Source organism: Dipodomys merriami, unplaced genomic scaffold (assembly GCF_024711535.1).
Source record: "Dipodomys merriami isolate MVZ:Mamm:240054 unplaced genomic scaffold, mDipMer1.0.p SCAF_8, whole genome shotgun sequence".
Classification (NCBI taxonomy): domain Eukaryota; kingdom Metazoa; phylum Chordata; class Mammalia; order Rodentia; family Heteromyidae; genus Dipodomys; species Dipodomys merriami.
The window spans coordinates 20,415,022-20,440,107 of NW_027206401.1; the positions used below are offsets into that span (position 1 = coordinate 20,415,022).

The following is a 25,086-nucleotide window of genomic DNA, read 5'->3' on the forward strand; positions in this document are numbered from 1 at the left end:
TCTGCCTAGCAAGCTTAAGACCCTGAATTTACCTCAATGGTGTTTTTAAAAATTGTTCTGACCCAGCATGAGCTTATACAGCTTTGCAATGCTTATTTCCTCATCTATACAGTGCAGCTGACCGCAACGATAACTGCTATGGGGCTGCTGTGAAGATTGGGCGACTCCCTAACATTTACTGAATCCTTCCCATGTAGATCCACACTGACTGAAGGATTCAGCAAATGCTAGCCACTATTTTCTTCTATACTAGCCAACTCACCTCCTACCAACTATATATGTATATTGTGTTCTTGAATGTGGTGCAAATTGAGTTTGATGTATACACACTAGCCATTATTAAAACAGAACTTCTTGAGCTATCTGCTTTTTAAGAAGTGCTGGGATTGGAACACAGGTCCTCATCCTGGCAAGTCTGGTGCTCTTTCACTTGAGCCCGACCTACTTTGGGCTAGCTACTTTTCTATGCAGCTGGCCTCAAATCTCCAGCTCTCAGCCTTCTGAATAGCAAGATTATAGACATAAGTCACTGGCAGTTAGCTAGCTAGTGTGTGTGTGTGTGTGTGTGTGTGTGTGTGTGTGTGTGTGTGTGTGTGTGTGTAAGAGAGTGTGTGTGTGTGTCAAGGCTAGCACTCTATCATTTGAGCCATAGCGCCACTTTTTAACCACTTTTTGGTGGTTAATTAGAGATTCTCAGCCTCTTGAATAGCTAGGATTACAGACATGAGCCATCAGTGCCCAGCAGTTAGCTTGTCATTTTTAATCATACCAAAGACCTTCTAGGTTTTACTGACACAAGAGCTAGTCCATGAGGGCAGGGAGTCAACTTTGTGAGAATTCTTATAGTTCTGAAGAATGGCCAACTCTCACTGTAGTAAGAACCATTATTCCCACTGATTAAAGCAAATCATAGAATTCCATAATCAACAAAAAATTAAAACTGATGCATATTAGCCAAGTTACTGCCAACCCACCAAAGGTGATCAATATCTATTTTTGAAACAAAATATTTACTAAACAAGAGACAAAATGGCTTGTGCCTGAATCAAGGCAAATGACTATAATGGCTTAATTTGCTCTGATTTAATTTAAAAAAGGACAGGGGGGCTGGGAAATAAGCAGATTGTGTCACAATAAAGAGAATAGACTGAGTATCCTGGGGAGAGGCAGAGATAAGATTGGCCTACTTTGCTCTTTATAAGCCTGCCATTAGATAACACTTGATTCATTGAAGAGATATCCAAAACTGATATACTTTCCTGCTGACATTTATCCACTATGCACAGATGGCACACAACTGTAATCCTAGCTAGTCAGAAGGCAGAGATCCAAACAATCACAATTTGAAGCCAGCCTGGGTACCAATGTTCATGAGATTCTGTCACCAAAGTAATCAGCAAAAGGCAGGGCTGGAGGTGAGGCTCAAGTGAAAAAGCAACCTAGCAAGTGTAAAAGCTTGAGTTCAAATGACAGTACTGCCAGAAAAAAAGAAAGAAAGAAAGAAAGAAAGAAAGAAAGAAAGAAAGAAAGAAAGAAAGAAAGAAAGAAAGAAAGAAAGAAAGAAAGAAAGAAAGAAAGAAAGAAAGGAGGGAGGGAAGAAGGGAGGGAGGGAGGGAGGAAGGAAGGAAGGAAGGAGAGAGGGAGGGAGGGGAAATGAAAGAGAAAAGAAAGAAAGAAAGAAATCAGTGCTATAGAAGATATCTGTGTAGTTTAAACATTAGGAAAACATGTCTGGATTCTAATATCTAAAACTACTTGTGATTTCTATCTCCAAATTCATGTTGCAACAAACCAGAATATTTCATCTCCTTATCAGTTCTAAAAAGCCATGTTTTGGCAATGTCTCCCATCTATGATATTTTAATGCACTATTTTTATTTTATTTCCTGCAAGATGCTAACTACTCTGCACATATTAGGATCATCTAAAAATGTGGGGTTGCATTTTAAAGCTACAAAGGGTTGAAAATTATTACAGTCTTCAGTGCTGACTTCAAAAATCTGGTTTAAAAAATTAGGACCTAGTAATAACACAAAGCAGTATTGAATCAGTGCAAATGATTGGTTTAGATGTTCTCCAGAATGTGCCAATACTAATTAATACATGATACAACCCAAAAGCTAGAAGAATCAAAATCAAAGATATATGGCTGGTTATAGCTTTTTGAGACTCTTTGTACTCCTACCAAACTCGTGCTGAACACCAGTGAGAAGTTGGGTTAACAGTGTGTCTCTTTGAGTATCTCACTTTCTTCTTAAAACTGAGGCCAAGACAGTGGCCACTCCTGTAATCTTTTTATTTTTATTTTTTTGTCAGTCATGGGGCTTGAAATCTTGACCTGGGCATTGTCCCTCAGCTCTTCAGCACTCTACCACTTGAGCCACAGCACCACTTCTGGCTTTTTCTGCTTCTGTGGTGCTGAGGAATCGAACCCAGGGCCTCATGCATGCAAGGCAAGCACTCTACCACTGAGCCACCTTCCCAGCCCTACTCCTGTAATCTTTAACTATGCATTTCAAAGCCAGCCAGGGCAGGAAAGTCCAAGAGACTCATATCTCCAATTAACCACCAAAAAAGCTGTAGGTGAAACTATGGATCAGAGGTAGAACACTAGCTTTGAGGAAAACAAAACAAAACTCAGAGATGATGCCCAGGATAAGTTCCAAAAAAAGAAGAGATAAAACTAAGAATTCTCTTCTTTTTAATGATCAAGGTAAAATGCAGGAAACTTTACAACTAAACCACACACACACACACACACACACACACACACACACACACACACACACACACACACACACACACACACACACACACACACACACACACACACACACAGGCTCAACCACCTAGATGTTAAGAGCTTCTTTTGCTCAGAATCAGGATCATATTGCAAAGTTTAATTCTAAAATCATTCTTTCTTTTGTATTTGCCTTGTGGTAATACAATACATTATATATCTCTAATATTAGCAAAGGATTACCCAAGCTCCAAGTTAATTCCTTTCTCTGACATTAACTCCCTCTAATTTACATAAGAATTACAGGTCTTAGCCAAGAAGGGACTCAGAGACTGAACTAAATTTTATCCTAAGTTTTGATTTGCAATATCAAGACTCTGGATTTTCTGGTATTCTAATGATAGAATATGCATATGTTCAGATGTGTTATTCATAAAATCAGATTGATTATTACTTGGGAGCTTTGGTCTCTCCAGTGTGTTACATGAATATTTTGATTCTTATATTTCCCACAAAACTTTTTCATTCTTTTTAATTCAAGGATCAGCCTTGGGTGTGAAAGTGGCTCAGTGGCAGAGAGCTTGTTTGGCATGACCAAGGCTTGGATCTATCCTCAGGACACCAAAATAAAAGGCTCAATCTATCTATATATATATCCTCCATGTCCTTTTCTAATGTTTTGATAGGTTTTCAATCCTTTACCATTTCTTCCAGAGCGTTTCTACAAATTGGTTTCCTAGGACACAATTTTCCTTACAGTGTGATTATATAAACATATCAATATTTAATTGTATTGGCCTATTTCATTCATTGGTTTCCCTGTGTATTATTTTTAGTTCTTTCATTATTATCTTTTTTAAATAGTTATACAAAGGAGTTGCCATTTACCAAAGCAGTTTATAAATATAATATCTTCTTCAATGTCACCCTTTTCAACATTCTTACTCATCTCTTACTACCCACCCCTTCCCTCACTCTTAATTCTGTAGGTTATACATTGAATTCTTTCTTTTTTTATTGTGAAAATACTGTACAGAGGGGTTACAATTACATGGGCAAGATAATGAGTACATTTCTTATCAAGCATTGTAGCCTCCTCCTTTGTTTCCCCTTCCCATCCTTTCCCATCCTCCCCCTGCCTCCCACCCAATCTTCTTCCCCCCCCACCACCAAAGTTGTAAAGTTCGTTTTCAACATAATGACTTGTACATCTCATTGTTGCAATGGGTCCACCTGTATCCCTATTTAAACGATTTGTTTTTTCCCTTCCCCTCCACAAATTATACCATACAAAGCAACAAAGAAATAATCTTATAAATGTGTTAGAAACAATCGCATGAAAGAAAAAAACCATTTGAATACATATCTTAGGGTTCATTTCCCTAACATCAACTTTACTGACCTTTTCTGCTTGACTCAGACATATACTAGTTATTGCAAATAAAGGAAACCATGGGACCTATGTTTCTTTGGGCCTGGCTTACTTCACTTTCCATTTCCTAACAAATGGGGCAATGTCATTCTTTCTGATAGAGGCATAGAATTCCATTGTGTATATATACCATATTTTCTTGACCCATTCATCTACTGAGGGGCATCTGGGTTGGTTTTATATCTTAGCTATGGTAAATAATGCTGCAATAAACATAGTCGTGCTGGTAGCTTTAGTGTGGTCTTGTTTGTGAACATTTGAGTGAATGCCCAAAAGTGGGATTGCTGGGTCATAGGGGAGTTTTATGTGGAGTCTTTTGAGGAACCTCCATACTGCTTTCCAAAGATGTTGAACAAGTTTACACTCCCACCAATAATGCAGTAAGGTTCTCTTCTGTCCACATCCCCTCCAGCATCTGTTGTTATTAGAGTTCTTGATTATAGCCATTCTAACTGGGGTGAGGTGGTATCTCAATGTTGTTTTGATTTACATTTCTTTTATGGCTAGGGAGGTTGAGCATTTCTTCATGAGTCTATTGGCCATCCTTCTTTCCTCTTCAGAGAAGTTTCTCTTTAAGTCTTTAGCCCACTTATTTATTGGGCAGTTGTTTCTTTGAAGATTTGTTGTTGGGGGATTTAATTTTTTGAGTTCCAGGTATATTTTAGATATGAGACCCTTCTCCGTAATATGGCTAGTGAAGATCTTCTCCCAATCTGTGGGCTTTCTATTGATCGTGCTAGCTATGTTTTTTGCCATGAAGAAGCTCTGCAATTTCATGCAATCCCATTTGTCCAACCTTTCTTTGATTTGTTGTGTTTCTGGGTCTCTATTAAGAAAATTTCAGGCTGTGCCAAGGAGTCCTACGGTTTCTCCTATTCCATCCTGTAATGATTTCAGAGTGTACGCTTTGACTCCGAGGTCTTTGATCCATTTAGAGTTGATTCTGGTGCAGGGTGATACATAAGGATCTTGCTTTAGTTTTTCTACAAGTAGCTAACCAATTTTGCCAGCACCATTTACTGAAGAGGCTGTCTTTCTTCCATTCTATTTTTTTTTTTAGCTCCCGTATCAAAGATTAGATGGCTATAGGTCTGTAGGTTCATTTCTGGATTTTCAATTCTATTCCATTGGTCCTGAGGTCTGTTCTTGTGCCAGTACCAAGCTGTTTTGATTACTATGGCTTTGTAGTAGAGTTTGAAATCTGGTATTGATATTCCTCCAGCACTGTTCTTTCTGTTGAGGATTGTTTTTGCTATTCGGGGTCTTTTATTATTCCATATGAATTTTTAGATTGCCTCTTCTATTTCTTTGAAGAATGAGGTTGGAATATTGATAGGTATCGTATTGAATTTGTAGATAGCCTTGGGAAGTATTGCCATTTTCACGATGTTGATCTTTCCAATCCAGGAGCATAGGAGTTTTTGCCACTTTCTAAGTTATGTTTTGATTTCCTTTTTCAAGTTTTTAAAGTTTTCATCATAGAGGTCCTTCACTTCTTTGGTTAATTCCTAGGTATTTTATTTTTTGTGGGGCTATTACGAATGGAGTTGCTTTCCTAATTTCAGCCACACTTTTCTCATTGTTGGCATACAGAAAAGCCATTGATTTTTGAGGATTAATTTTATACCCTGCTACTTTGCCAAAGTTTTGAATCAGCTTGAGTAATTTGGGAGTGGAGTTGGTGGGATTCTTTAAATACAAGATCATGTCATCTGCAAAGAGGGAGAGTTTTACTTCTTCTTTCCATATTTGGATCCCCTTTATGCTTGCATTTTGTCTTATTGCTGTAGCTAGGCATTCTAATACTAGATTGAAGAGAAGTGGAGAGAGTGGACATCCTTGTCTCATTCCTGAGTTAAGAGGGAATGGCTTTAGTTTTTCACCATTAAGTATAATGCTGGCTGTAGGTTTGTCATATACAGTCTTTATTGTATTGAGGAGTGTTCCATGGATTCCTAATTTTTCCAGAACCTTCATCATAAAGGGGTGTTGGATCTTGTCAAATGCTTTTTCTGCATCTATTGAGATAATTGTGTGGTTCTTATCCTTGCTCCGTTGATGTGATGAATTATATTAATTGATTTTGCGTATATTGAACCAGCTTTGTATCCCTGAAATGAATCCTGTTGGATCATGGTGTATGATTTTTTGGATGAATTGTTGAAGTCGATTGGCCAAAATTTTGTTGAGAAGTTTTGCATCAATGTTCCTCAAAGAAATGGGTTTATAGTTCTCTTTCTTTGATGAGTCCTTGCCTGGTTTTGGATGAGGGTTATGATGGCTTCATAGAATGAGTTCAGTAGTGAACTTTCTCTTTCAATTTCATTGAAGAGTTGGAGGAGTATTGGTGTGAGCTCTGCTTTGAATGCCTTGTAGAATTCCACTGTAAAACCATCTGGTCCTGGGCTTTTTTTAGATGGGAGGTCTCTTATTGCTGTTTCTATTTCAATGCTTGATATGGGCCTGTTAGGATGGTTTAACTCATCTTGGTTTAGTTTCGGCATGTCAGTATTTGCTAGGAAAAGGTCCATTTCTGCCAAGTTCTCAAACTTATTAGCATAAAGTTTTGAGAAGTATTCCCTTATAATGTTCTGAATCTTGGTTGTTTCTGTGGTGATGTTTCCATTCTCATTTCTGAGTTTATTTATTTGGGTGTGTTCTCTTCTTTTTCTGATAAGATTTGCTAAGGGTCTGTCAATTTTGTTAATTTTTTCAAAGAGCTAACTCTTTGTTTTATTGATTCTATGTTTTTTTGATTCTAATTCATTTAATTCTGATTTAATTTTAATTATTTCCTTCCATCTACTGGATTGGGGTTTATCTTGCTGCTCTTTTTCTTTTTCTTTTTTTTTGGGGGGGGTCCAGTTGTGGGGCCTGAACTCTGGGCCTGGGCGTTGTCCCTCAGCTCTTCAGCTCAAGGCTAGCTAGCACTCTACCACTTGAGCCACAGCGCCACTTCCAGCTTTTTTTTTCTTTTTGCTTATGTGGTGCTGAGGAATCGAACCCAGGGCCTCATGCATGCAAGGCAAGCACTCTACCACTGAGCCACCTTCCCAGCCCCGATTGATGCTCTTTTTCAAGGAGGCTCAGATATCTCATTAAATTGTTGGTTTCAAATCTCTCCAATTTGTTGATGTAGGAACTCAGAGCTATAAACTTGCATCTGAGTACTGCCTTTGCTGTGTCCCAGAGAAGCTGGTAATTTGTGTGTTCATTTTTGTTGAATATCACGAACATTTAAATTTCCTTTCTAATCTCTTCCATGACCCACTCGTGCTTCAGCAGTGTGTTGTTCAGCCTCCATGACTTTCTCCAGGACTTTCTTCGGTGGCTTTTGGTGTTGAGTTCTAATTTTATTCCTTTGTGGTCTGAGAGAATGCAAGGTATAACTTCAATGTTTCTGAATTTGGACAAGTTTGATTTGTGGCCTAAAATGTGGTCTATTTTGGAAAAAGTTCCATGTGCTGCTGAGAAAAACATGTATTCTGATGCTGCTGGGTGAAATATTCGGTAGATGTCTGTTAAATCTAGTTGATCTATGCAGTTGTTCAGATCTGCAGTGTCTCTGTTGAGTTTTTGCCCAGTTTATCTCTCTAGTTGGGAAAGTGGTGTGTTAAAGTCCCCAACAATTAATGTTTTTGGATCTATGTGGGATTTGAGGGAAAGTAGTGTTTCTTGGATAAATTTGGGTGCTCCGTTGTTGGGCAAATAGATATTTAGAATTAACATTGAATTCTCATCTGCATTTTCCCCTCTTCCCCTCTTCGTTTGTCCACCCCTTTCAATCACCCACTTTCTGGTGTTTTATTTTGCTTTATTGTATAAGTTAATAAATCCAACCCAAATCCAACATCCAACGCTCAACTCTAGCTTTTCAGAAACATTTGTCCCCAATTTTCTTTTTCATAACCATGTAAGTTAGATTTTTTCACAATTTATTCATGTGTACAAATACCAAAATATATCCCAGGTGTAGAGTAGAACCTCCTATGCAGGATCCCCTAAAACATAGGATTGCTCAGTTATCTGCTGGTACATGACAAACTACCCCAAAACGTAATGATGTTGAGCAGTCCTTCTGCTGGTCTCACGTAAGGCCTTCATGTAGGGGCTGGGATGACCACAATAACTGCATTCAGGCCCCTTGGTTGGAAGGCTAGATTCGGCTGGGACACTGGACCATGGAGCCTCTCCTTCACCTGACTTCCTGCTACACTCTCTCCAGCAACTTAGCTGTTGTTTTATATGGCAACTCAGGGCTCTCAAAGGCACCAAAATAAAAGCTTTCAACCACTTACCAGCTTAGTACTAGAGCCACTTCTGCCACATACATGTCTTGTACAAGGAAGCCACAGCCAGCTCAGGCTCCAAGTGGAATTAAGTACACAGCCTGTGTCTGGGAAGACATGGCTCTTGGGGCCCATCTTTGGAGAGCAGCTTTTTGCTCCAGGGATAGAGTTTTACTGTTCTTCCACATAGACCACAGATCCTCTCTACTCCTTTTTCAGTGCCTTGTGTCTCTAGTGGTGTGCCGAAACCTACAAATATCACCTTCTTCTCCATTAACATGAAGAATGTTTTACAGTGGAATCCACCAGAGGGTCTACACGGAATTGAACTTACCTACACTGTGCAATATTTCATGTAAGTTGGTTCTTTTTTTATTCTACTTTAGAAACATGACACTCATACTCTTGCTTATTGTGCAAAAATAAAAAAAAATTTATGGTCTTAAGGTTGGAAAAGTTTTGGATCTTTTGTCTTAACTTTCTGTGGCACATTATCTTATGAATGCTCATTCAAGGGTAGTTATTTAAATGGACAAAAGAAGTCGTTCAGAATATTATTCACTGGCTAAGCTAACAAGGCAGTTCACCAACGCTGAGTCTCAACAGCTTATTGGAGTTTCAGACCTTTTTAGAGCAAATAAAACAGTGTGGAATTCTGTGCCATAAATTGGTCCTACATTGTGACCTTTCACCTCTCCATCAAAACTCATTGCAGGTGAGAAAGAATGCAGGACAGATAAGCAATTTCTATCTTCCAGAAAAGAAGAAAAATAGCCACAGCCCAGACCACTAAGTGATGCAACTCAACCAACAGCTGTAGAATCAGAAGTAAAACAAATGCAGAAGTTGACATCAGTCTGAACAGCAGCAAAATAATTTCACAAAATAATTCCACAAGGAGGAGGGGGAAGAGAAAAGGGAGGAAGGAAGGAAGGAAGGAAGGAAGGAAGGAAGGAAGGAAGGAAGGAAGGAAGGAAGGAAGGAAGGAAGGAAGGAAGGAAGGAAGGAAGGAAGGAAGGAAAGGAGAAGGGACCACACACTTTTTATGTATGTGTATGCCAGTACTGGGGCTTGAACTCAGGACTTGGGAACTGTCCCTTTGCTGCTTTGCTCAAGGCTACTGCTCTACCACTTGAGACACAGTTCCACTTGCAACTTTTTGGAGGTTGATTAGAGATAAGAGTCACATGGACCATAATCCCTAGATCTCAGCCTCCTAAGTAATTAGGATTATAGTCATGAGCCACTGGCACTTGGATCAAGTTAGTTCTGGGGGGTTTTGTCTTTGTAAGAAAGATAAAAATGAAACCAATAAAAGGTTTTAAGGCTGTTCATCACCACCTTATTTATATGAATCCCATCCCAGGAGATCAGGAGTTTCTCAGGAGCTGGTATTTTAGGAAAGTAAGCCCAACTTTGTCAAAGGTAATGGCTTGTGAGCACTCTCTTTTCTTTATTCATTAGATGGAGTGAAGAGCTTGCTCTGTCCTTTATATTTGTATATGTTTTGTATAAGGCTTAGAAATAATTCATTACTGCTCTGTGAGAACAAATAATTTAGATTATGCATCATTAAAACAGTGCCTAAAAGGAAGCTTGCCTGGTGAGAGTGCTGACACACTCCCAGGTGTGGAAGGTGGGCCTGAAGGAATCCAGGCCCAGATTCCACTACCAGAAGTCTCCCAGTGCTGCTCTAAAGTCAGCCAGCCCTCGGTCCCTGGCCAGGCTGTGAAGTGAGCCAGATGAGCCTGGGCAGGCTATATATTTCTGTATATTGTTTGAGTACTTTGTTTCCAAAGGGATATTTTAATGAAAGATTAAATTATATCCACCCAAAGAAATTAATGCAGACAGTAGTGGGTCGTGCCAAAAACATAAGCTTTGGCATCAGAGAAAGGTGGTTCTGATCTCAGATAAGCCTTTAATAGTCGTGTGAATCTGAATGGATCCCTTAGTCTTGCTGAACTCCAATTTGCTAATCTGTAAAGTAGAATGAAAATCATGGAAGCTACTTCCTAGGATAGTTATGTCATTCAGTGGAGTAAGTTTGCAAATCCTGAGCACTGTCTCAGAGCATGATGGGCATTTGGCAGATACTAGCACTTGCTACTAGAAACAGACACCTAGGTCCCTCAAGACTTCTTTTGACTCTCATAAGTGTTATAGGTAAAATAGTAGTTGAATGATTCACTCGATATCTTTCATTCAGAATCTAGAAAAGAGACATTTTCTCCTTTGTCAGCAGCCATGGTGGGTGGAGGCGGAGGGGTGGAGGTACCCTTCTCTTGACACATTGAGAAAAGTGTGAGGAGGGGAGGTCAAACCACAAGGTCAAAACTCGGTAGGTCAAGAAATCAATTGGGAGTGACTTCATACAACTAGCATTATGGCTAATGGAAAGGAGTGGAATAATGTGGAGAGGTATGGAATAGAAAATAACCAGCCATGCAGCGTGTAGCAAAGCTTGGGTATTCTCTTATAAAACTTTGGTTTTTGTAGGTTAAATATATGTATTAGGTGAGCTGAGCCACAATATATATGTATATATACATATAAATATGTATACACACATATACATTAGTTACAGCCCCCCAAAAGTTTGAAGGTCCCTAGGAGTATTGTTCCCTGGGAGACCTGAGCAGCAAGATCTGGCTGTGCCTCTGTTGTGTTTTGGAACAGGAGATCTTTGCATTCAGAACTGTTGCTATATCTGAATAGGAAAGGCATCCTCAAACTTTGGATGTTGCCATATCCACTTTATCAAGATATATTTTTGTGAGGCCTGTTTTTCTCCCCTCTACCCTTACCCACCTATAGCTGCTGTTTGCAACTCGATTTTATACCTAGTCTTCAAATCTTTACATTCCTGCAGTTTGAGCCCAGACTTCGCTTTGTGTCCCCAGATAAGTTCATTCCTGCCTATTATGCCTAAACAGCTTCCTTCCACTTTCACCTCTCCAGCACTGAGCATCTGCACTGGGGTAGTTCTTCTGCACCTCAAGATCAACATGTCAATGTGAGACTGACCTTTCCCTCTTCCTGTCCCACTCTTACCCATTTTCCAGACTCACTCTTTTTTGTTGTTCCTTATTCTGGTAATTTTATCCTGTTCTATTACTTACACACACTCAACCACTATGTCCCATCTTAACATCCCTACCCCCACCCCCACCCCCGCCATTCCATTGCCACCATCTTTGTCTAAGGCACTTGAATCATCTATCCAGACCACTGCAGCATTCTCCCCAGTGCTTTCCAAGCTGTCACTCATAACCCATCACATTCTCCATGCAAAACTATGATATCTAAGCCATGCCCCTTCTCTGGCCCCAGTCTCTTCAGTATCTTCCCATGCAATCCCATTCTTTCCACTAACTCCTCATGTTACTAAATTCTTTATACTAGAGTCTCTCTCTCTTCTGAAAATGCAGAAGGTATTTCCCCCCTCTCTAAGCACTACGAAAGTTGGTGGAGGAAATACCAGTACTGGGACTTGAACTCAGGATTTTTCACTCAAGGCTTGTACTCAATCACTTGAGCCATAGCTCCACTTCTGGCTCTTTTTTTTTTTAATTGAAGTTAAGCATCTTGTGAATGTTTCCTTCCCAGGCCAGCTTTGAATCATAATCCTCAGATGTCAGATCCAGATGTTGTGTTTTTAACAAAGGAAAAGAAAAGTATGAACAACCTAGTCAATGTCACCAGTCATCATTATGATCACAGAAAATGCAGATTTTCTTGTGCTGTCCAACCTAGTGAATTATCCCTAAACTCTAACACCTATCAGGTTTGAAATTTTGTGAAAATGTCATGGTACTTTTTCTAGCCTCATAGTGGACTAAAAACTTAGATAATTGCTAGAAGAACTGATCACATAATTCATATAAACTTTACTGTAGCTGAAGAATAAATATTATACATGCTTTCAAAATGTACTATCCTCATTATAATTCTGAGGAAAGAAAGGCGATTACAGAAACTCTGACTCATGTTCCTGACAGCTAATGAAAAAAAAAGAGAAAGAAAAAGAAAACTTGCCAGCAGCAAAAGTGAATTCCTTTTAATCTCAATGACAGGCACTTTTGTTTTTCAGAAGAAAAGGTCTTCCATTCAATTTTAAATAATGACTGGTTTTTTAATTGTAAGGCATGGAGGGCACCTCCTTATTAACTCAGAGTTTCCTTCTGAGCAGATATGGGCAAAAGAAATGGCTGAGTAAATCTGAATGCAGACAAATCAACAGGACTTACTGTGATCTTTCCGCTGAAACTTCTGACTATGAACACCAGTATTATGCCAAAGTTAAAGCCATTTGGGAAGCAAACTGTTCTGAGTGGGCTGAAACCGAGCGATTCTATCCTTTGTTGGAAAGTAAGTAATGTCATTGTCTGTTGCATATGGATTGATCTCAGATTAATCTGACCCTTGGTGTGATGGTCTTGGCTCCATAGACAACCTTGTCCCAGAGGAAAGGGTCTGTTTGGCTCTGTTCTACACCAGCAGGTATAGTGGCCAGCCAGAGTGCTGGGCTTCAGAATCTCATCAGTTGGTGAAAACTTCTGCCAAGGGATCTCTAAGATCTCTTCCAGATCCAAAACTAAGGACAGATGCCAATATTATCAGCTTTTGATTTTGTTTAATGAAATGTCCTGACCAGCTGAGCTATTCAAAATTTGCGTGGTTCCATCTCAAGCTATGGTGGTAGATAACTCTTATACCAGCTACAAGAGAAACACATCCATGGCTGTCATCCTCAGCAACATGGGAACATATAAGTAGGATTGTAACATAGGTAGGCCCAAGCATAACGTGAGACCCCCATCTGAAAAACACAAATGTGAAAAAGGACTGGAGATGTGGTTCACGTGTAGAGTACCTACAAGCAAGTATGAAGCCTTGAGTTCAATCCTCAGTGCCACACACACACACACACACACACACACACACACAAAACATGTCTTGTTTGCCCAAATAAGGAAGACTTTTATTGTTATGAACTTGGTAATGTATTGAAGTGTAATTCATAATTAAAGCAATGTATTTCTTTAATTTGCTTTTATAATTTTCCTTCTTTTAATCGATGGCTGACTCAGCCATGAAGGACATTGGCATGGCCTGGGACCTTGGCCTTCTTCAGTACTCTTCCAGATTAGAGGTCATCAAACTATATCCTGTGGACAAGATCCAACACTTTTCTACAGGCCAAGAGATAAGAATGGTATTCATATTTAAATAGTTTTAAAAATCAAAAGAAGAATATTTTGTGACACATGAAAATTAAATTCAGATTTGAATGTCTGTTTATAAATAAAGTTTTATTGGGACAACAGTCAGATTCATTAGCTTATATAATTACCTATGACTGTTTCTACACCATATCCAAAATTGATTGAGATAGAGATGCTGTGGACTACAAAGCCTATAACATTTATTCTCCTGACCTTTGTGATAAAAGTTTACTGGCCTCTGTTCAGGGTCATTTTAATCCCATCTCTGATTTTTCCATTGATCAAACTATGTTAATGTTACTTAGCACCAACTTTATTAAATCACAATAAAGTTAAAACACATTTGACTGTGTTTAGCACCATCTTATACTGACTTTGTTACTAGGAATTAAATAAATACAACTCGTGCCTACTTTACTATATTCTGAATTATAAGAAGGTAGGTTCAAGCTTGGTGTTGGTGGCTCATGCCTGTAATCCTAGCTATTCAGGAAGCTGAGATCTGAGGATCACAGTTCAAAGCCACCCCTGGCAGGAAAGTCTGTGAGACTCTTATCTCCAATAAACCACCAGAAAACCAAAAGTGGCGCTGTGGCTTAAGTGGTATAGTACTCTCCCTGAGCTGAAAAGCTTAAGGACAGCACCCAGGCTCAGAGTTCAAGCCCACGACTGACAAAAAAAAAAAAAAAAGAAGAGAAGGTGGGTTCAGGTCTTTGACCTAAATGGGATTGAGTTGCAGCCTTTTCTAAGCTAATTTTTCATACCTAAACATAATGATACCTTCTCCCTTTCTTTTAAGCACAAATTGGCCCACCAGAGGTTGCTCTGGCTGCTAGTGAAAAGTCCATTTCAATTGTCCTAACGGCACCAGAGAAATGGAAGAGAAATCCAGAAGACCCTACTGTTTCCATGCAACAAATATACTCCAGTCTGAACTACAACATCTCTGTGTATAACACTAAGTCAAAAAGAATGGTAAGCCTGAAATGGGATAGGGCATGTATCACCTTCTGTAGCTGATTCTGGGACATGCATTGGAATCTAAAGCATTAGTTTGTATATTAATCTGATTTGATTTGATTTTCTGTGTGAAAATCCAGAATCTTATGCTACTTGAAACAAATACTAAGCAAGATACAGTTGAAGCTGATATGGAATCAATTTCCTGGACTTTAGATTTTGCTGATAGAACCCCTCTAATAATGCACGATGTTGCTCTGGGAGCATAGAGCAGTAGTACACTTCACTTGGAAGAAGAGCTTTTACTTGCATACCATCTATCAATCACTCTCCACAACAGGTTTATTAAATGGCAGTAAGCCTGGGGTGGTGTTCAAGCTTGTAACCCCAGCCACAGGGCAGGCATAGGCAGAAGCATTAAAGCCTCTGGCCTGACCAGGCAAAAATGCAGACCCTATATAAAAAATAACTAAAAGCAGAGCTGGAGGTGTGGCTCAAGTGGTAGAGAACTTGCCAAGCAAGTACAAAGTCCTGAGTTCAAATCCCAGTACTGCCAAAATTGTCAACAAGAACATAGGAAAAACATTAAGTAAGACATCCTGTGTTATTTTAGAGTTGTCCTAGAATTGGGCCAACTCCCAACCGTGGTCTGCTGGGCTAAAGTAAAAAGGTATTTTGAAACTGTTGTTGAAGAAAGGGGTAAAAAGCATACAATGATGGTAAAGGATTCAATGGTGTCTCAGTGTTTTGTTTCCTCCTAGAATTGTCTGGGGTGGTCCCAGGACCTCTGGCTCTAACTGTTGTTTGCAATTCCCTCCCTAGTGGTCCCAGTTTGTCACCAACCACACACTGGTGCTCAGCTGGCTGGAGCCAAACACTCTGTACTGTGTCACTGTGGAGTCCTTCGTCCCAGGGCTCCCTGGCCATACTCAGCCATCGCAGCAGTGTGTCAGTACTTTGAAAGGTAAGCACCAAGAAAATGTGGCATATTTACACAATGGAATTCCATGCTTCCATCAAAGAGAATGACATTGCCCCATTCCTAAGGAAATGGAAAGGCTTAAGAAAAAACTATATTAAGTGAAGTAAGCCAGACACAAAGAAACATAGGCTGCATGGCTTCCCTCATTTGTAATCATCAGAATGTGCCTATAAATCTACAAGTAAACCCAATGGATAGTAAAAGACAACTCATTACACCTGGACATGATTAAACAGCATTCTAAACATTAACACAAGAACACGATATTCTTAGGAGGGGATCACAAGGGCTCAATAGCTATGTTCATATGATCATATAGAATGATGCTTATCAAAATGAACTCCAAGAAATGGAAGTAAGAGGTTTTTTTGTTTTGTTTTGTTTTGTTTTGTGTCCAGTCATGGGGCCTGAACTCTGGACCTGGGCGCTGTCCCTCAGCTCTTCAGCTCAAGGCTGGCACTCTACCACTTGAGCCACAGAGCCACTTCTGGCTTTTTCCTTATGTGGTGCTGAGGAATCAAACCCAGGGCTTCAGGCATGCAAGGCAAGCGCTCTACCACTGAGCCACCTTCCCAGCCTGCAAGAGGTTTTTTTTATTGTACTGTTTGTGAGATTTTTTTTCTTTCCTTCTTTCCTTTTTCTATTTTTATTTCTTGGATAACTCCTGTCATTTTTTTTCTAAGTAGTGAAGTCATTCAATCCTATGAGGAATTGTAGAGTTGTAAACAGGGCATTTTTTTGTAAACAGAGCATTTATAATCTTTCTGTCCATGGAGTGAGGAGAGCTTGAACTCAGACTCTGAAAACTGAAAGAAAAGAATCCTAAGGTTTGCCCACAAGCACTGGCTTTTCATCCAATACTTTTCTGCCTCTTTCTTTCAACAAATGCTCACCTTGGCCACAGGCCCTCGCTCCATTCCCATTCTCACATGCCCTCGGGCCTCCCATCTTTTAAAGGAAAACTTTCCTGAGGAGAAGGAGACTACTGTGAATACATATAAAAAGGTTAAAGCTTTATTATTGAATCCCCATCCTTACCATAACTTTTCCTTTGAAATGAAGGGTTTGCTACCACTTTACAAATGAAAGGGAAGTGCCAAGCCAGCAGAAGGGAAAACAAAAGCAAAGCAGATTGAAGAAATCATTTTCATATTGGGGGGAAAGTTGGTTGTGCACACAGTTTGTTCAGTGCCAAATGGTAGGAATGAATTTCCAGGGGAAATCATGGACTGCATTGGCAGAGCTAAAGCCACTCAATAGCAGATTAAACAAGCTACTTCTAGTAAGCAGATGGAGCCTGCTCACTCACCGGTATAAGAAAGGGGGCAAGGTAAAAGGACCACCAATTCTGGTTCTGAGCTTTGCCCGGACATCCTTCATAGGACGTCACCAGAGACACTACCTCTGAGAAAATTAGTTTGACTTCTTTGAGGCTATGCCTAAAGAATATTTCTGCTTAATATTCTTTGAGCAATCTCCTAAATTCAAGTGCATTGGCTGTATTGTAGCAATATATATAAATAGCTATAATATATTATGATATATATTATATTATGTATAGTTATTAGCTATACAGTAACAAACATGCTAGATCACACTAAATGCCATAGTCATTGTCATCACAACCCAGAATGAGCTCAGGCCAGGGGCTGTATGAAGAGGACTAGACTGAGCTGCAGCCTACAGTAAGTTGAATTCACATACCTGCCACATCTCTGCACAATCTTTTGTACATTATTATGCAGGACCTGCTGCTGAACATGCTCTCTGGGGCCTGTTCTGGATAGAAGAGCCTACAATGGTTCCCCCGTCCCCCCTCAGTGAAGAAAGAACCCTCTCTGTCCATGATAACTCTGTTTTCTATGTGTAACTGAATAATAGACTCAATAGTGACTTGGCTGCTTTGTCTCAGGCCCGGGCATCAGCAGCATTCGATGGTACACGTGGACTGGAATGCTCTCATGCCTCACTTGGTGATTTTAATAGTGTGTGAAGAAGAGTCTAGGGCATTTGTCATTTGTGCTGTTTGCTTCCTTTCTCTACTGCTGTATTCGCCAGAATTCTCCAGAGAAACAGAACCAATAGAATGGACAGATACGAGAGAATAAAGGGTTGGCTCTTGCAATTGTGTATGTTGGCAAGTCCAAACTCTGTAAGGCAGTTATCAGGCTTGAGCCCCATGTGAGAAATGGATTTCCAATGTGTGTTCAAAACCCATCTGCTGGCAGAATTCCCCAAGGGTCATTGGTTATTTTAGATTAAGAGCTTCAGTTGACTGGATGAGACCCAACTACATTATCCAGAGCTTTATTAAGGCTTTATTCAGAATCTGATTCAAATGTTAATCTCATCTAAAAAATGCTTCCACAGAAACATCTAGAATAATGTTTTGCCAATATCTGGGTACTATGACTTGGCCAAGTTGACATGCAACATTAACCATCCCAATATCCAAGTGCAGCTCAGAGGCTTAACAAATATGCGAGTAACAACGGAACCTAGACATCAGTTCTAAGGTGTCGTTACTGGCAGGCACCCTACTTTTCTCAAAATTTTTCTCTTCATCATTCCTCTTTGTGTGGATTTCCCAACAGCACAGGCCTATATCATACCAGGTCCTAGAGCATCAACACACTTGGAAGATGAGCCCCCTCTCCACACATTCCCCTGCTCCAGCCATACCCAGAAGCATGAGCTGACCAGTGCCAGGATGGGAATGTTAGTGGTGACCTAGACATTCATGTTCTTTGTTAAAGGCATGAAAAAGATGGAGTTCCATGGGCAGCACAGAAAAGTGGGGCAGCCTTAAATGGTTTGAAGAGCTGGTGAGTTCCACCATCTGAGACACCTCACCTTCAAATATAGGAACCATCAGGAATCTCAAGGCTAGACATAAACTGTTGGAATATCCAATGACTTGAGTTATTAATGCATCCTTAAGGTCAAAATGTAAGGCGGGTCTAGAGTAAGACCATCTATTGTCAGAAAGACTAAGAATCCTGGGACCGCCCCCCTTACACTGAGCCCAAGCTTCTCACTGTACAAATGAGAAAACTAACACTTCTCTCACCCTTTCAAAATCGTAACTATTCACCACTTCTCTTTTTTTGTATTGTTAACAGATCAAACATCAACACTGAAGGTTAAAATCATCTTCTGGTATGTTTTGCCCATATCTGTTGTCCTGTTTCTTTTTTCTGTGATCGGCTGCTCCATCTACCGATACATCCATGTTGGCAAAGAGAAACACCCGGAGAATTTGGTGAGTACTTGACACAGCAAGAATTTCTTTTATAGCAGCAAACTCCAGCAGAATGCTACAACCGATACAATTGTTAACCGCAGAATTGATTTAAACTTAAAAAGTTGATGGATTGAATATATATACATATATACATATATATGTATATATATATATACATATATATATGGGCTGGAAATATAGCTCAGTGGTAGAACACTTGCTTAGTTTGGCAAACATGATGCTTGAGTTGTGTCCCCAATACTACAAAAGAGAGAGAGAAAGAAGGAAGGGAGGGAGGGAAGAAATGAAAGATAAGACTGAAGGCATGGTTCTAGGTATGGCTCAATAAGCCAGCTATAAGTAAGAAATCTAAGTGAGAGTGTGAGGCCCTGAGTTCAAGCACCTGGACTGGCACAAGCACAAAACAATAAAGTACAATTTCCTTAGCTTTGAAAAGACTTTATCTTTAATGATTAGATTGCATAATCCTAGGATATATAGATGAGTTATGACACAATCCCTACCTTTCTTGAGGTTCTGCTTAGTCACCATATTGAATTTCAAAATAAGTTGGGAAGGATGATAAACACAGGCCCTTGGTGGCTTGGTGGGGGAGAGCAGGAATCAAATCTCATGTCCAAGTCTGGTTATGAAAGTAAGAGTTAGGACACTTACTCTGGGCAGAAGAAAGAGCAGAGCAAAGGGGAGAAGGGTAAGGGAAGACATGTGGGAAACCACTCATGAGCAGCCCATCTGGTTCCTGATAATCGGTTGAACTGGAAAGCACATGTTGGCAGGTACTAGGAAACCTAGGATAATACTCGAAAGAGTATGGGCTTTGTTAGAGAAATCTCAGTTAAGATTTTAATTTAAATTTAGTGTACCTTTTTCTTTACAGTGGTAGGGTTCCAAATTCAGGGCCTCACCCTTGCTACATAGGTTCTACTGCCTGAGCCATGTGCTCATCAAGTTGAGTGTCATAGTCACCTCTGAATTTTTAGATCCAACTAGATATTAGTTCTAGGGTAACTTTAAAAGGAATATGACTAGAAACAAGAGAAGCAGCTAAGAGGCTATGACAGCTGTCGAGGGGAGAGACAATGGCGGTCCAGAAGGAGAGAGTAGAGCATCAGGATTGAGATGGAATGGAACCACAGTTAAGAGACACAGGCCAGACTTGGCCATTCAGGGCAAGGAAAAGCAAGCAAGTAGAAGGAACAAACCTGATTTACTAAACATTTGCTAACACATGAGAGAGAGCTAAGCAGCATCTGATGGACATTAACATTTTTCCCATGGGAATTATTAAAAGATGCATTCCTGTATATGTATACTACACAATACTGTACATGCATGTGTTTTCCTAGATCAATTGGAACATTTTTCTATTTTTTTTCTGCTGGTATTAGCTTCTTAATGGCACAGGGAGACTTTAGCTTGGAGAAAAATTCACAGGAGGATTGCATAAAATGTTTTTAATCAAAACATTTTTAAAAGAATGAGGTTGAAGGTCCTACTTTGCAATGCTAAGTTACAGCCTATCTTAAAGTGACATTACTAACCGATGTCTTCTTAAATAATAGGCATCTTCCACATATCCCTACCAAATTTTAATCTTAAATTCAAATCCCTCATTTAGAGTTACCCTATCTGTCCTCAGCTGGCAGATGCATTTCCTTTTCTGGCCTTATTCTAGCATGATTTTCACATGGGAAAATCCCTAGTCAGGTAATTATCTGCTTTCTACTCTCAGTCTTCATATCTGCCTACATTTCACCTCCACCATAATTGCAAGAAAGGAATGGTATCCACATGACCCTAGCTTATCAACAAATACATAGTTGAACCCTGTACTCCAAATCAATTTCACAGACTCTTAGTCTTTGCCACTCTGTGTGTGGCAGAAATTCTGATTTTGCAGAATTGACTATTTTCAATAGATGGGCACCAGTGGCTCACACTTGTAATTCTAGCTACCAAGAAAGCTGAGAACTAAGGATCTTATTTCAAAGCCAGTCCAGGGCAAGAAAGTCTGTGAGATTCTTATCTCCAATTAACCACTGCGGGGGGGGGGGGGGACAGAAATGTGATAGAGTACTATCTTTGAGTAAAACAGCTAAGGGACAGAGCCCAGCCCCTAATTTTAAGCTGCAATAACAGCACACACACACACACTCAAGAGTTTAAGCACTGTCTTGGACATGAAGGGGAGGGATGGCCTCACCTGTGTGAACCACAGTTCTTCCCTTCCAATCACCTTTCGTGGCTCCTGGCTTTCCACGTGTTCCAAGCGTGCCTTCCACTTTTGCCTGAGCTGCTCAGTTGCTACCCAGGAGTTCTACTTGACAGCTGGTTTTAACCTCTCTCTAACGTGAGAAACCCACTCTTCTCTCGTGGCAGATTCTGCTCTATGGAAGTGAACTGGACCAAAGATTCTTTGCGCCTGCCGAGCAAACTGTGGTCAACTTCATCACCCTCACTATTAGGGATGATTCCAGAATTCCTCCGAAGGAGACAGTGGAAAGCGTCCACGCCGGACCCCCCCTCCGTGCGCCTGCGCGCAGCTGGGGCCGGGCGCCCCGTCGGGAGGACGCGTGGGTGCAGCCCTCCGGGTATGCCGAACACGTGGTGGAGGTTGAGGAAAGCGGTCAAGGGGCGGCCCTGACCCCGGAGGCGGGGCCTGGCGCGGCCACGCCCACGGAGAAGGCAGCCCCTGCCCTCCAGTACCACGTCCGGGCTGAGCTCCCCCGGGGGCCTGCAGGCCACCCGCCGGGGGCCCGTGAGCAGGGGCCCAGACCGGGAGCCCTACCCGTGCAACAGGCGCTGCTGTGCGGCTACACCCCTCGCCTCTGCGACGTGGCGCGGGAACACACCGTCCCGGAAGAGGCGGGGGAAGAGCCGCCAAGGACCCTGGTGGACTGGGACCCCCGGACAGGCAGGCTGCGCATCCCGTCCCTGTGCAGCTCGGACCCGGAGCCCGAGGACCGCGCCCCCGGCGACGGGGACGGACTCCCACAACAGAGCCTTTTGTCTCGACTCTATGAGAAGCAGGCCCCGGACCAGCCAGCAGAGGGGTGTGGAGACTGTCTCGTGGAGTTCATGGAGGAATGGGGCTTGTACGTACAAATGGGAAGCTAACCTACCACGCTTTCCTCGCTCGACCCCTCCGCAGCGTTGGAGGGCCCGCGGGGAGGGACGGTTCAGACGCGCGACCCACCTGCGCGCGCGCGCTGCTGCCCTCGGCTCTTTGCACTTGTGTGGTGCTGCCCTCTGCCGGTGGTTGAGATACTCGCGCAGGTCTCTGGCCAGGACAGAGAGTGGGAGGTCAGGGAGTATTTGCCAGGCTGTGTGCAGAATTTACTTGCAAAGGTGTACTATGACCACTCTGCTTACTTTTTTATTCTAATAAGCATGCCTTTTCCAGTTATTTTTCTGGTTATTCTATGTGTATATAACACTGAAAAATATTTCATAAAGCGCATTCATTTTATACATATTGGTTTTCCAGAACTTTTGTTTATGAGAACAATGAAATACTTCAAATAAGCAAATGTCATTAAGTCAGCAGTCAGCGGGCCACATGAAAAGGCCTCAACCTACTATTTAACCATAATAATCCGTGTTTAGATGGATACATCACGCATGACCCTCAAGACATCATGTGCTTTGCCTGCCCTTCAGACCTTATTAGTACTTTTGGAGTGTGAACTTAGATAATTGCTCTTTGGGTGTCAAGGAAATGCCCTCTCTATAATTCAGTAGGGACATTTTGTTGTCCTTCAAAACTGACACAAAAGAAAATGACATATTTATAATCAAATATCACATTTATTTCAGAAAATGTGGTGTTTAAAAAGCCATTTACACAATTATGAACTTGGAAATATTCAGTAGTTGAACTATGTTGTTACTATAATTAAATATTCTACAGGGATGGGACTCTTTAGAAGATGTTAGGAATGAATATCAGTAAGTAAACACAGGATGTAGAAAAGCAATAAGACCAGGAAATGGTGGCTTGTAACCTAGCTACTCAGGAGGCTGAGAGCTGAGGATCATGATTGAAAGCCAGTGTGGGCAGGAAAGTTCATGAGATTCTAATCTCCAATTAACCACCAAAAAGCCAGAAGTGGAGCTGTGGCTCAAGTGGTAGGGTGCTAGCCTTGAGCAAAAAGCTCAGAGACAGTGCCCAGGCCCTGAGTTCAAGCTCCAGGACAGGCAGAAAGGAAAGAAGAAGGAAGGAAGGAGGAAAGGAAGGAAGGAAGGAAGAGAGGGAAGGAGGGGGGGAGGAAGAGAGGGAGGGAAGAAGAAGGAAGAAAAAAATGAATATGGAAGGGAGAGTTTATTAAAATCTAAAACAACTTATGGTGGACACTGAAATATACCATGAAAGATAACCTTCCTAATTAAATTCCATTAGCTATTTTCTTATCCACTACCACTTAAGAAAATTAAATCCTACAGTCACATTGCATGTAATAGAATCCATGTAAGATTGTAGAAACTGTTATGGTTTATCTTAATATATATTTGTTTTCATCATGAACTCTAATCCACTGACGTGCTTTCAGAAAAACAGACATCATCTTTCTTATTATTATTATTACCAGGCAGACATGCCTGGTAGAAGAGATAGATCCGGGGTCATAGTCTTTTGCAATTATCCACAGATCCAAACAGTTTCTGATTTAATGGTTTAATTTAGAGCCTAATTATATTTATCAGAGTGTTCTGTTCTTGATCTTGATAGAAATGATTCTGCTGGCTTTAAAGAACAAATGTACAACACAAACTATAAATGAAGCTGGAGACTGAGAGAGAAAGAGTTGTGATCAGGAGTAAAGAAAATAATTTATGGGAAGGTGGCTCAGTGGTAGAGTGCTTGCCTTGCATGCCTGAGGCCTTGGGTTCGATTCCTCAGCACCACATAAGCAAAAAGAAAAAAGCCGGAAGTGGCTCTGTGGCTCAAGTGGTAGAGCGCTAGCCTTGAGCTGAAGAGCTGAGGAACAGTGCCCAGGCCCAGAGTTCAGGCCCCATGCCTGGACCCAAAAAAATAAATATAAATAAAAGCATATCAAAGAAAATAATTTATGATAGCTTGGCTTATAGATGCCATTCGCAAAATATTTGTTGAACATTTTCTAGTCTGCGAAATATTCATGATGATTTCCTTAAGGCTGTTTTGAAAATGAAGACTTAGACTATAGAAGGCATTTGAACAATGCCAGCACCTGATGGGGACTATGTAAATATGACTTCTTTGTTAGTTGTCAGATCACAATTTTAGCATCAGAAAGAGAAGCCATTTAGACATTTGACTATTTTGATTCGAATATAGAATTTGACTTCGTTTTTCTCAGCTGAAAGTACAATAGTAATTTGCTTCTTACTCTGTGCCTTGGGACTGGAATCCTTCCACAGCGCAATCACATTTTCTGGGTTTGTACAAAGGAATCCAATTGAGCTGCTTTTCCATCTTGTCATTCTAAGCACCTCGGAAATGTTGAGCATTTTTCTTCAATTTTTGCTCCTATACAGCCACTCCTTGACTTAACAAAGGGTCAACTTAAAATTGTTCAACTTTCACCATAGTGTGAAAGCCATACACATTCAGGAGAAACTGTACTTTGAAATTTGAATTCTGGTCTCAGGCTAGATTAGAGCTATGGGATGGGAGGGGATCCTTCTCCTCATGCTGAGTGGCTCAGTGAACCACTCACCCCTAGTGAGCCCAGTGATCAGGAAATCACCGGTTGCGTTGCCATATTCAGTAGGCTAGCTAGTGGATGCTATGATGAGGGTGATCTACCCTAAGTCCTAAGTATTGTCCCTAAGGTGGTACTCCTAAGGGTGGAGCTTAGTGGGAGGTCCTTATGTCATTGGGCTGTGCTGTCATAGGGAATTGTGGGATGTGAATCCCTGCATCTTCCTCTGCTTCCTGGCTTGTGGTATAGATACCAGCTCCCACATGCATACTTGTCAACATGTCCCCTTTTCTAAAAAGGCTCAAATCCATGAGGTTGCCCATAGCTGGGCTTAAGTCTCCATCACTGTGAGCACAAGTAAAACTCTCCTTATTTCATAAATAGCTTGTGGCGGGTGTTTTGTTACGGTGATGCGACGCTGACTGCTAGAGTTGCACTGAGTGCATTTCCAAGTTGCATTTTTTTCATCTGCTGATGGGTTTGTGAGGATATAACCCCATCAGGAG

General features: G+C 40.9%; 1 protein-coding gene and 1 long non-coding RNA gene across 4 annotated transcripts in view; one reads left to right on the top strand and one right to left on the bottom strand.

Moving 5' to 3' along the window:
• Il20ra (interleukin 20 receptor subunit alpha) overlaps window positions 1-22,367 on the top strand; it is a 34,035-nt gene extending 11,668 nt beyond the window's left edge. For both annotated transcript variants that reach the window (XM_070010411.1, XM_070010412.1), the window contains exons 2-7: window positions 8,681-8,816; window positions 12,654-12,832; window positions 14,489-14,664; window positions 15,472-15,613; window positions 18,754-18,893; window positions 21,276-22,367. In XM_070010411.1, coding sequence (XP_069866512.1) covers window positions 8,681-8,816; window positions 12,654-12,832; window positions 14,489-14,664; window positions 15,472-15,613; window positions 18,754-18,893; window positions 21,276-22,013 — 1,511 coding nt within the window. In that variant the 3' untranslated portion in view covers window positions 22,014-22,367. The remainder of the gene's footprint in view (window positions 1-8,680; window positions 8,817-12,653; window positions 12,833-14,488; window positions 14,665-15,471; window positions 15,614-18,753; window positions 18,894-21,275) is intronic.
• LOC138819133 (uncharacterized) lies at window positions 13,482-22,077 on the bottom strand. Of its 2 annotated transcripts, none has more exons than XR_011369322.1 (4): window positions 22,019-22,077; window positions 21,100-21,318; window positions 16,525-16,598; window positions 13,482-13,632 (listed from the first exon to the last, which is right to left on the bottom strand). It is a non-coding gene; the product is annotated as an uncharacterized lncRNA (long non-coding RNA). The 2 variants fall into 2 exon arrangements; XR_011369323.1 differs by having other exon boundaries at window positions 13,482-13,656.
• Window positions 22,368-25,086: the final 2,719 nt, after the last annotated feature.